Source organism: Mastigoproctus giganteus, chromosome 8 (genome assembly GCF_048544385.1).
Source record: "Mastigoproctus giganteus isolate SK-2022 chromosome 8, ASM4854438v1, whole genome shotgun sequence".
NCBI lineage: Eukaryota > Metazoa > Arthropoda > Arachnida > Uropygi > Thelyphonidae > Mastigoproctus > Mastigoproctus giganteus.
The window spans coordinates 21,848,865-21,860,959 of record NC_143582.1 but is presented as its reverse complement, the minus strand read 5'-3'; the positions used below and the strand labels follow the sequence as shown (position 1 = coordinate 21,860,959).

Here is a 12,095-nt window from a genome sequence, read left to right as displayed (position 1 = left end):
TCATTAAGTCTACAAATATCAAAGTACATATAAAATATGTATTCACTAAATCATATTTATAAATGTATTTGAATTATCATTATACAATACATACTAACCTTTCGATTTAAAATTTCATTGAACTTTAGTTGCTTCAGCAATTTTTTCTGTTTATCACTGAAGCGATTATCTTGTTCAGCACTAGTTCCCTAAAATAAAAATAAAAAAATATATATATCACAGTATTCTATCAGGACTTATTTCATATGATACTAATACTATTGCTACCATAAAATTGATTGATTTAAATTAAAATTCCATACTTGATCATAACTCTAAATAACAATTTGTAAAACTTGCTTTTTTAAAAATTAACAAATCTATTTTGTAAAAGATTTTTAACTGCCTATGTTATGTGGACATACTATTTTGCATTCTCTATAGCCCATCGAACAAAATGTAAAAGGAATTTTACATTTTATTTGTTGACGTCTAGTTACACTAGACTATGTCGTTACTTCTACCAGCTTATGAATCAATGAAAACTGCTGAATTAGAACATGAAAAAAAAGAAGAAACAAATGTCTGAAAATTGTCACATTAGCAATTAATTCTTCTTGCATTTCATCTCAGCTTTCGACCTTATATTTTAATTAAAATTAAGTAATTTTTGTAAGATTTATAAATCTTGCAAGGATGTGGCACTATTATGGATTAATTACTGTTCAGAATATATCTGACACATAGCAATAATAGTAATACTAATGATAAATGATGCAAAAAAAAAGCTTATATAGCATTAGTCAAAAAAAAAAAAATCTACACAGTTCACCAATCCATTACCCTCCAAAAATTTGTCTAGTTCTAACGTGAATTTATTCAACCCATCAATGGAAACCTGTTCCAACAATCAACCACCCATTGGCTGAAGGCAAACTTCCACACATCTATCCTGCAACCATTCTTCCTCAATTTGAATTTATGTCCCCTCGTGTGTGTAGTCTCAGCAGGTGGAAGAATTTCATTAACAATCAGCTTAATCAATCCAATCAAGGCTTTAAACACCTCAATCACATCCCCCTGCAGGTGTCTAGTCTCAAGATGCTTCAATTTACAGAACTTAAGCCTTTCTAGGTAAGAGCATTCTTCTGTTTCCTTCACCAGTCTAGTTGCCCTTCTCAGCACCTATTCCAGCAGATCTATCTTGTTCCTGAAGCGAGGCCTCCAGACCTGTATACAGTACTCAAGATGCAGCCTAACCACACCCTTATACAAAGGAATAATCACCTTCTTATCCCTGCTAGCAAAGTTTCTATATATCATTGACAAAACCCCATGAACTGTCCTGGCAGCATGTCTGGACTGCTCAGAGAATTTCGTCTGACTGCACAATTACCCCCTTGTCTTTTTCATTCTCCACTATCCTGAGTGTAGTACCACAGAGTTGATAAGTTACTCTGCAGTTACTGCTACCCATATGCAGTACCTTGCATTTGTCAATGTTAAACTTCAACTGCCATTTCTCAGCCCATTGGCACAATTTTCCTAGATCTTGTTGCAGTAGCTCACCCTGATAACTGTTATTAACCACCCTGCCAACCTATGTATCATCTGCAAACTAAGACAATAAGCCTAATATACTCTAATCAATACCATTAATAAATATTGAAAACAAAAATGGACCCAGCACTGAACCTTGTGGAAATCCACTAATAACATTAGTCCATGAAGAGCAGTGCCCACCGATAACCACTCTGTCTTCTTCCACTTAACCGTCCATTTATCCATAGCAGTAACTTTCCATTAATGTCACATCGCTCCAGTTTGTACAGCAGTCTTTTATGTGCAACAGCTTCAAAAACTTTCCTGAAATCCAAGTACAGGTAGCCCTCGGTTTACAACAGGGTTCATTACTGAAGGAATTGTCACAAAAAAAAATAATAAAAATCAATCTAAAATGATTATATAATGTAAGTCAATGAGTTACATTCCAGGTCCATCTCAAAATTGACATAAGTAACAATATTATCATATTTAAAGATCTGAAATGAATGCTATGAATGTAAAAACTGTATTTTTATGAATATAAATCAAATAAATATAATACAATATAAAATAACCAAACTAAATTTAATTTTGTACATTTACTTTCATATGTTCAAAGTCCAAACTGAAAGTTTTTGTAAGCTCCAGTGTAAGGCCTGTGCACTGTTCTTTTTTGAGTGGCGCAATACAGAGATTTTACTTCTCTGATAGTGTCCCTGGTTGAGGATCTTCCCTTTCATTGAAGAAAGCATGCAGTGTTGACTGTCAAGATTTCCTTTCTTTCTTTCTTTGAGAATTTCAGAATAAGGGCTAATGGATACAATTATGCTCCTTTTCGCTTTCGCACTTCGCTCCCAGTGATGATCAATCTCGCAGAGCTCATCAGTGAGGGTCTCCATGGCTGAAAGGATATACTGTAGTTCGCTTATATTCATAGATTTTAGAGGAGGCTCATCTTTTTCTTTCTCCCCCCCTCCTGTTGGCTTAGTTCTTTAGCCAATTCTTCTAAGTCTTCATTGGAAAGCTGCTGTCCATGGCTATCCAACAGCTGTAACCTAGTCCAATCCCACCTCTTGTGCCAGCCTGCTAACGTCTTCAACTATGTTCTCCACTGGCTCTAATCCTGCGAAGTCATGCATAAATTGTAGAAGTTTGCACCACACTCCATTCAAACAGGTCACTGACACTTCCTCCCAAGCTGCGTTAATGTTATTACTGCCCGTCAATATGTCGAATGAGTGCCAATAATCCTTGATAGTTTTGTCTGACCTGTGCAAAACTCTCATCATTTCCATGGTTTGGTGGAAGTAATAGGCTTTAAAGGTTGCTATTACCCCTTGTTCAATTGGTTGTAAAACTGAAGTGGTGTTTGTTGGCACATAAACATTTACGTCCAGGGATGTTCCGACTTCAGCAAGGTTTGCAGGATAGCCAGGGGCATTGTCCAAGAGACGAAGAGCCTTAGCTGGTAACTCATTCTCTTGACAAAAACAGTTTGCGTACCAATCCAAGATGTGTTAAGGCCCTTGAGAGCATGTAGCATCTGTGAATGGTACACCAACACTGGTTTTAATTTTAAATTAAATTTCCAGAGACATTAGCACCCAGCAGAAGCATTAGCCTGTCTTTTGCAGCCTTGAAACCTGGTGCAGACTGCTCTTCGTGGGCAATAAAGGTTCGTGATGGCAATTTCTTCCAATAAAGCCTGATCTTGTCAACATTAAAAATGAGATCAGGAGTATAATTACCCTCCTCTACAATGGCTACAGAGGAGGGTAATTAAACTCTGTAGGAAATGCTGCAACTGCCTCAGCATCTGCACTTGTGCCTTGCCACTTAATTTCAGACAGCAGCACTTTGAGATTTGAATCGCATGACCCATCCCTTGCTACCTAAAAATGTCTCATCACCATCATCTTTTTTCTTAAGATTTTCAAAATTGACTTTGCCTTATCAGTAATAACAGCTTGAGTTAACGGAATGCTTTTTTTTTTTTATTTAAGTCTTCCACCCCCAATGACAATTTCATTTTTTATAAAAGTTTAATTCTGCAATAACTCCCTTGCATTTCACTTACTGTCATAGCATGTTGCATTGACTGTTTTATTTCATCTGCATTTTTCATTATGGTAGTCACAGTCGATGGTGGCAATTTTCATACTTCTGCATGCATTAGGATGTGTCTGACCATCTTCCATTCTACGAATTACCTTCATCTTTTATTCAGTGATAAATCTACATGACTTTTTAGTGACATTTTCACATTCACTTGGCTTTACTGCACTTCTCTTACTAGACATGGCAGCTCTTATTTTATCAATTTTTAATTAAAACTCACAAATTGACACTGTAGAATACTGGTCCAACAACAGTACACCAACAAGCAAACTGAGTGTTCCTCTCCTCCCGGTATTTATAGTTGCACATTCTTGAAATTTTTTATAGTTTTTTGATATTTTTGGCCTTGTGGGTTCAAACCCATCGTTATTGTGAACCGTCACAAAACAAACCATCATAAACCGAGGGCTACCTGTAGAAAATATCAAAATTATTTTTTGCATCCAGTTCCTTTGTGACCACATCATATTATCCAATCAAATTGGTTACACAAGACTGCCACTTAACAAATCCATGCTGTGACTGCAGTATAACTGCATGCCTGTTCAGATGGTCATGCATTACTTTTTTAACCAGTGATTCTATTATTTTACCCTGGAACAGACATTGAACAAACAGGTCTGTAAATACTCATGGTGCTTTTTGATTCCCCTTTATGAATTGGAGATATATTCACACATCTCCAGTCTATAGGGACCTGTCCCTCTTGGAATCGAAGGATGTTCTCATAATTATGGCTAAGGGTTGCTCACCCCCCTTTGCTGCCTCCCTTAATATAACTGGATAGATTCCATCCACTTGCACTACATGTTTCATCATATCATTGATATACACAGTATTGTCATTAAACATTATACTATTAAACTTCATCATATTAACATCTGTAAGGATTATATTATATTGGCATTTGTATTGTTAATATAACTGGATAGATTCCATCCACTTACACTACATGTTTCATCATATCATTGATATACACGGTATTGTCATTAAACATTATACTATTAAACTTCATCGTATTAACATCTGTAAGGATTATATTATATTGGCATTTGTATTGGCCTTCTATATTGGCAGGGATGGCACCTTAACTTATTACCTATGTGCAGAATAATTAGTCTATCCTTCAGCTTGTCCCTTTGAATACAGCCCTTTCTCATCTACACTAAGATGGTCTGAAACACCATTTTTCTGCAATTTTTCACTGTTTTTAAAAAATAAAAAATATATAGTGAAAATTTCAGGTCCAAGGATGTGCCTAAAAGTTTCTTAACTGAGTGCCTATTATATGAGACTCAGTTAAGAAAATGGGTGCCCATGCCTGCTTTGTAGTTTGAACATTTTGGTAGCGACTTATGAATACTGTATATTCCAAAGCAATCCTTAACCCCCCCCCCCCAAAAAAGGGGCAACCAAAATATTTCTTTGTAATGCAAATGGACATATGAAATAAATTTATCATATACCATTAAATTTTAATTTAATAATTCAACATAATTCCATGTTTTTGTAAAAAATAAAACTGTACTGCTTTCTCAAAATGGATATTCTGTAAAAAATTCTAATATATGTAACCAGATAATCAAAGCCCATATTGCCTGACAATATTTCAAACTAACTTTGGAAGTCAAACTAGTCTAGAAAGACAACATCAAAAAATTATAAAAAACTGATAAAGATCTTCATCTTTCTCTTGATTGTAAAAAGCCCATGATCCAGTACTGTCCATTTACATGAAATGTTTTCATGTATGTACCTTGGTACAGCTGGAGATGTCCATGCTGTGCTATTTTTATTAAGAACCATGGGTAATGGCATCAAGCAAAAAAGTAGGCTTGCTCTGACTATGGCTAAAGGTCTAAGAGGTAAAAGGTTAGCAAAAGGAAAATAATGAATGGAAGGATGGTAGTCCAGGGACTGTGATGATTTTTACATCCACAGTATCTTGTACACCTTCTGGGTATAACAGATTTGGATGTCAATAATATTGGCACTTTGGTCATTTGACTATTCAGTAGAGATTTCTTGAATTTGTAACAGTAAAACAGTGGCAGAAAATTACCTTGTAAAGTACTATGGGGTACTTCTGAGCATGGTTTTTTAGTGTGAAATAGCAAGGGGGGAAAAATACATAATGAAAACTTGGGAAAAAACATGAAACAAAATGTGACTCCTTTCTTATAAAACATGTAAGCCAAGGGCCACATAGAAACTTTTTGTGGTTCATACAGATTAAGTTAGCACATAAATAAGGATATCTCAAAAAAAAATATGCTTTTTCATTTGTAAACGAAAAAGTGTATCTTTTTACATACATATATATAAATGGAAGTATGTTTCAAATATTACTTAAGGAGAAGTCAGACCACATCAACACTAAATTTTCAGAATGTTTTGTTGGTCCTTGGGAAGGTGTCATGCACAGTTCTGATTACATACAGTCTTCACATGCCCCTACAAAAATCTTGACATATGCAAGTATATTTCAGATGTTTGTGGGCATTACATGAGGAAAAAGAAAGTCAGATTAACACTAAATATTCAGCAGGTCTTGTTCGTACACAGAGGATACTGCTTAGTAAACAATGAAGTTAGTAAACCAGATGTAGAGCAGTGAATTTTTTGCAGAGTATGAAAAATTCAAGACATCTGCAAATTATGTTTTCAAATTACCATGAAATTGATTACTGTTTTTCTAAATTTCCACTAATTTTATAGTTCCTTTTGCCTAACTTTTGTGACATCACAATTTTTGTACTCTAAATATATACCTTATTAAGCATTTGTATATGACAGATTATAATTGACTTATGTGTAATATTCAAGGTCCATGTGGATTGCAAAATTTCTGGAAAGTCAAAAATAAATTGAACTTTAATGCTTAGTGGTTAATTTATGTAAAAATTTGAGATCTCCTTTTCAGAAACTACATTCTAATCACTTTAACTTCAATCCTGACATAAACAAATATATGTCATCAAGTAAAGCTCTCTCTGGTCAGTTGCTAAGCAATACAATTGTTATTCTGGCAACTGGACAATGAGAGATTAACCCGACAACATATATTTCTTCGTGTCTGGATTAAAGTTAGAGAGAACAGAGTATAATTGTTTCTATCTGTCTGACCTGCAGGAAGTGATATTTTGAGTATTCACTATTAAAGATGCAATCCACAGTAGTATTTTTTCCCATAGTAATGTAGGAACCCTTCTTCAGAAAAAATTACAAAATATTTTAGCAAGGCAAAAAAAAAAAATTGGCAGCCTGCAACATCTTTTTAATGATGAGCTCAGGTGCTAGATATTTTTGCTAGCAATAAGGATTTCAGTTCAATAACATACCCACATTTGAAAAAAAATAACAAATTACAAGCCAAATACCAGTGCTATGCACAAATTGTGGAAGAATTTTCAAGTGTCAAGTTTCCAAGTGCAACAATTTGCAGAACTGAAATCTTTCATAGTAAGGATACTATGAAAGACCCTTTGTGTCCTTAACTATAACCCTTTGTGTCCTTAACTAATCCTTTTGCTCTGCTTTGCACTAATTCCAACATATCCTTCTTAAAATAAACCTTACAGCCCTGTATGCAATAAATAATCAAGTTGCAACCTAACTTGCACTGTCTTATACAATTGAATAATCACCTCCTTGTCCCAGCTGGCAAAGTAATCAGGAAGAGAAATAACAAAATATAGTTAGTCAGATAGGATTTTTTTTTCTGGAAGCAAGCAAATGCACATACATCAGAAGTGCATGCACTTGAATAAGCTCATGGCTGATCCTCTAAACTCTAGCAACCACTTTTCAGCAAAACCAAAATGAGCAACTATTTTGTTGCCCACACCTACAACTCCTGAACTTAGCTCAACAAGCTTAATAATTTATATATACATACAGCTAGGTCACAATTAGTGTGATTAATAATCCCATGAAGTAGTCGCATTATTCAAATTTGCACTATTCAAAGTTATAATTACAGTATGTGTAAAATATGGTAATTGGTTCTGGCTCAACGGAAATAGGTAATGAAAAATTTTAAACATAAGTTTTTATATGTTTATTAATGAAATACTACAGTCAAGGATAAAAAGAATATACTTAATTTAAATTTATTATTAACAAAGTCACAGAGTACTGTAATTATAGAAATACGAAATAAAAGAAAGCAAAATAAAAACAAAAAAATTCTAAATATCATTCCTAAAGGTAATCTTACACTGACAAAAACATCTTTATTGTCTTTAGAAATATTTTAGCAGCACAGACTGAACTGTTTTCTCTTTCTTTAAATCTTTGTACATATGCTGGTAGATGCAGAATGCTTTATCCACATCTCGGCGAATTTGCATGCTTCGATCGAGGTTAGGGTCAGCATTCATAATTTTTTGCTTCACGACTTCTACAGCTCGAAAGATATCTTCGAATTCCTTGAGAGCGAACTCCTTCACTTACACATTATCTCGTCCTTCAGCATCATTGTTAACTTCTTCAAATGCTCTTTATTGATCTCAAAGTAGGAGATCATCATCAGTCAATTCTTCCAAGTGTGAATTGAGCAGTTCCCGAACATCATCATTTTCTAGTTCATCAAATCCAAGTTCTCTTGCAATATTTGTTAATTCTTCTATAAGAGTTTCTTCCTCGAAACCACTACTATTTGCACAATGAGGCAAAATGCGCTTTCACACTCCACACATGTTGTTTGCAGTTAGTAAAAAAAAAAAGTAAATTGCAGCCATTATCAACCCACTGCAGGATGGAAGCCTCCTCAACAATTCATGCTGAGGGAAATGGACCATAATCTGCCACGCTGGTCCAGTGCGAGTTGGCAGATCGACCGTATTTAGCAGTCAGGGGCTTGAACCCCGGTCTACTCAAAGAGCATGTGCCACTGCACTCCCGTTCCTGACCACTTGGCTACGGAGGCCATACCATTTGCAGTTATTTGTTGCCAAGCATGCTGAATATTTTCTATTGCATGTCTGAAGTTATGTTTCCAGAACTCTGTTAAGGAAATTGCATCGTCTCCTGTAGTTTTAGCAATTGCCTGTTTAAATGTTTTTCTTATGAAGTAGGCCTTAAATGTTGCAATGGCCCTTGATTCATGGACTGCAACAAAGATGTGTTTGGCGACAAAAAAATGATTTTTACATTTTCACATAATGAACTGAGTATAGTTGGATGACCTGGAGCATTATCTAAAATTAGTAGTACTTTAAATGCGATGTTACTTTCCTTGCAATATTTTTCAACAGCTGGGCAAAAACAGCTTGAAAACCACTCAGTGAATACAGCTTGGGTCACCCATGCTTTCTTATTTGATCGCCAAATAACTGGAAGTGATCTGTGGTTGTAGCCTTTTAGACTGTAAGGATTTGGAGACCGATAAACAAGCATCAGTTTCAATTTAAAATTGGCTTGGGCACTGTCTCCCAATGAAAGCGTTAGGCGATCTTTAGACACTTTAAATCCAGGTTGAGTTTTTTCTTTCTTAGAAATGCAAGTTCTGGAGGGCATCCTTTTCCAGAATAAACTGGTTGCATCCACGTTAAATATTTGTTGATTCGTGTACCAACCACCTTCAATTATTATTATTTTTTTAAATATCAGGATATTTAGATGCTGCATCCTATTGGGATATCAGAGACGTGGTGTCACACAAACATAAGGAATGCAGAATTGGAATTTGGGGAGTACAACGTCTACAGAAAGGATAGGAAGGGAGGAGGGGTTATGCTATTAGTTAAGAAACACATAAAATCCAAGGAAGTGAAGCCAGTCGACATCGCTCGACAGTGCAGTGTCGAATCAGTTTGGTATAACATAAGCATTGGGAGATCAAAATTGAGAGTAGGAGTGTGCTATAGGCCTAATGACTCTGATGAGTAAAATAAGAAACTGTACAGGGAAACAGAGTAGGCCAGTAAATCAGAGAATCTTATAATGGGGGATTTTAATTTCCCAGATATTGACTGGAATTTGTGGGTTGGTCACTCACACGCTAGCAAGGCTTTTGTGGATTTATTAGATGATTGTTTTCTACATCAGCATGTTCGGGAGGCAAATAGAGGGAGTAATACTCTTGATTTGATTATCAGTAGTAATTCTTCATGCATTAAGAATCTGCAGATAAAGGAACCATTAGGTAGCAGTGATCAGTGTGCGAAGTGGGATTTACTCAGAGGTAACTACCATCTGGGGTAAAGGGAAGGGTTATTGCTTTCATAAAGGCAACTACAATGGTCTGAGGCAGTATTTAAATTCTATAAAGTGGGCCCAACTGATGATGTTACCAACAGCAAATTCAAAATGGGACGCATTCAAAGAACTTATCTTGAAAGCTACTAGGCTTACATACCAATTAAGAAATATTGTTCAAGGTTTAGGCCTAAACGGATGTCAGATAAACTAATGAGACATATGGCATTGAAGAAAAATGCATGGGATACATATAAATTAACACGTGACACAGAAGGCTATGATAGATATAAGTTGAGCTGTAACCTAGTTACAAAGGAGGTTAGGCAGGCAACGGCAGATTACGAGAAATCTTTGGCAAGGGATGCAAAGAAAAACAGCAAAGAGTTCTTTACTTATGTAAACTCTAGAAGGAAGAGGATGAATCAGATTGGTTCACTTGATATCGATGGTTCAACTGTTGATGATCCTGCTCAGGTAGCTAACAAACTAAATGAATATTTTGCATCGACATTCACACGAGGAGTTATTCAGCAAGGGGAATGCCAGAGGTGTATTCAACTCTGGCAGTAAGTTAGATAATCTTGTAATAACTGAGAGTAAAGTGGAGGAGAAACTGTTGATGATAAACACAAGCAAGGCACCTGGGGTGGATGGGATCTATCCAGTTATATTAAAGGAGGCAGCAACGAAAGTAAGAAAACCCTTAGCCATAATTATGAGAGCTTCCTTGGACTCAGGGGATGTACCCATAGACTGGAGATGTGCAAATGTGGCCCCAATTCACAAAGGAGGATCAAAGGCTGATACAAGTAATTATAGACCTGTGAGTTTAACTTCTGTTCCAGGAAAATTAATGGAGGCACTGGTTAAAGAAGCACTGCAGGATCAACTAGACAAGACTTCAGTTATAGCTCAGACACAGCATGGTTTTGTTAAGGGGAAGTCTTGTCTGACCAATTTGATTGGATACTATATGGTCACAAAGGAACTGGATGCAAAGAATAATTTTGATATCATATACTTTGATCTTAGGAAGGCTTTTGATACTGTTGCACATGGAGAACTGCTGTACAAATTGGACTTGGAGGACTGCTGTACATATGGATAAAGGGATGGTTGAGTGGGATAAGACAAAGAGAGGTAATCAATGGACACTGCTCTTTGTGGACTAATGTTATTAGTGGAGTCCCCCATGCTTCAGTGTTGGGTCCACTGTTGTTTTCTGTATTTATTAATGATACTGATGAAGGTATATCAGGGTTAATGTCTAAGTTTGCATATGATACGAAGGTTGGCAGGGTTGTTAATGACACTAATGACAGTACACTACTGCAACAGGATCTAAAAAAGTTGAGCAGATGACCTGAGAGGTGGCAACTGAAGTCAACATTGACAAATGTAAAGTACTGCATATGGGTAGCAGTAACCCAAGAGAAACATATCAACTGTATGGTACTACACTCAGGGTGACAGAATGAAAAGGACCTGGGGGGTAATTGTGCAGTCAGATATGAAGTTTTCTGAGCAGTGCAGACGGTCTGCAAGAGTAGCCCATGGTGTCTTGTCAATGATATACAGGAATTTTTCTAGCAGGCATAAGGAAATGATTATTCCTTTGTATAAGGGTAAGGGTGGTCACATGAAGAACAGGTGGCATGCTTACTTGGTACCAGCAGCTACAGTTAGCATAAATGAACAATGTACGTCAATGGGAGTGCATATAATAACAGTGTGTGGACAGCGGCATCGCTTGTGTTAATCTCCCGGCTTACCCCAACAAATTAAGCTTGTTGATTCCCAGGGAAGTACAGATATCACTCAATTGGGTACACGCTGCTTGCACCTCTGGCCTTGCAAGTATTAGCACTACTGCTGTAAAATGAGTTGCCCTTTATAACAATCCAATTAGTTACATAAATTATAATATTAAAAATTTTGTCTACTATATCCATTGGGTATACCCTTCAATTCCTTATTGTTTTCAAATCTTGAAAAAAAAAAAAAAAAAAAAAAAAAAGACCAAAAATTAATCAGTATGACAATGAAAAAATGGTTTTGGAATATGTAAAATTAACTTCAATTTTTAGATTTATACTTATTCTGTTTCTAAAAAAAGGAATTACAGTGAATTTTATTATCATTGATTTTTTTGTAAATAAATGTCTTTTTTTAAAAAGTTTTTTACTATTTTGCTTTGTACAACAAATAGCAGACTGCGTGAAATATGCATACGCATTATTTTAAATCAT

General features: G+C 35.7%; 1 protein-coding gene across 5 annotated transcripts in view; it reads right to left on the bottom strand.

Moving 5' to 3' along the window:
* The window catches only part of LOC150081336 (uncharacterized), a 290,310-nt gene that overhangs the window by 264,323 nt on the left and 13,892 nt on the right, over positions 1-12,095 (bottom strand). For all 5 annotated transcript variants that reach the window (XM_090379683.1, XM_090379684.1, XM_090379685.1 and 2 more), the window contains exon 2: positions 99-188. In XM_090379683.1, coding sequence (XP_090235809.1) covers positions 99-188 — 90 coding nt within the window. The remainder of the gene's footprint in view (positions 1-98; positions 189-12,095) is intronic.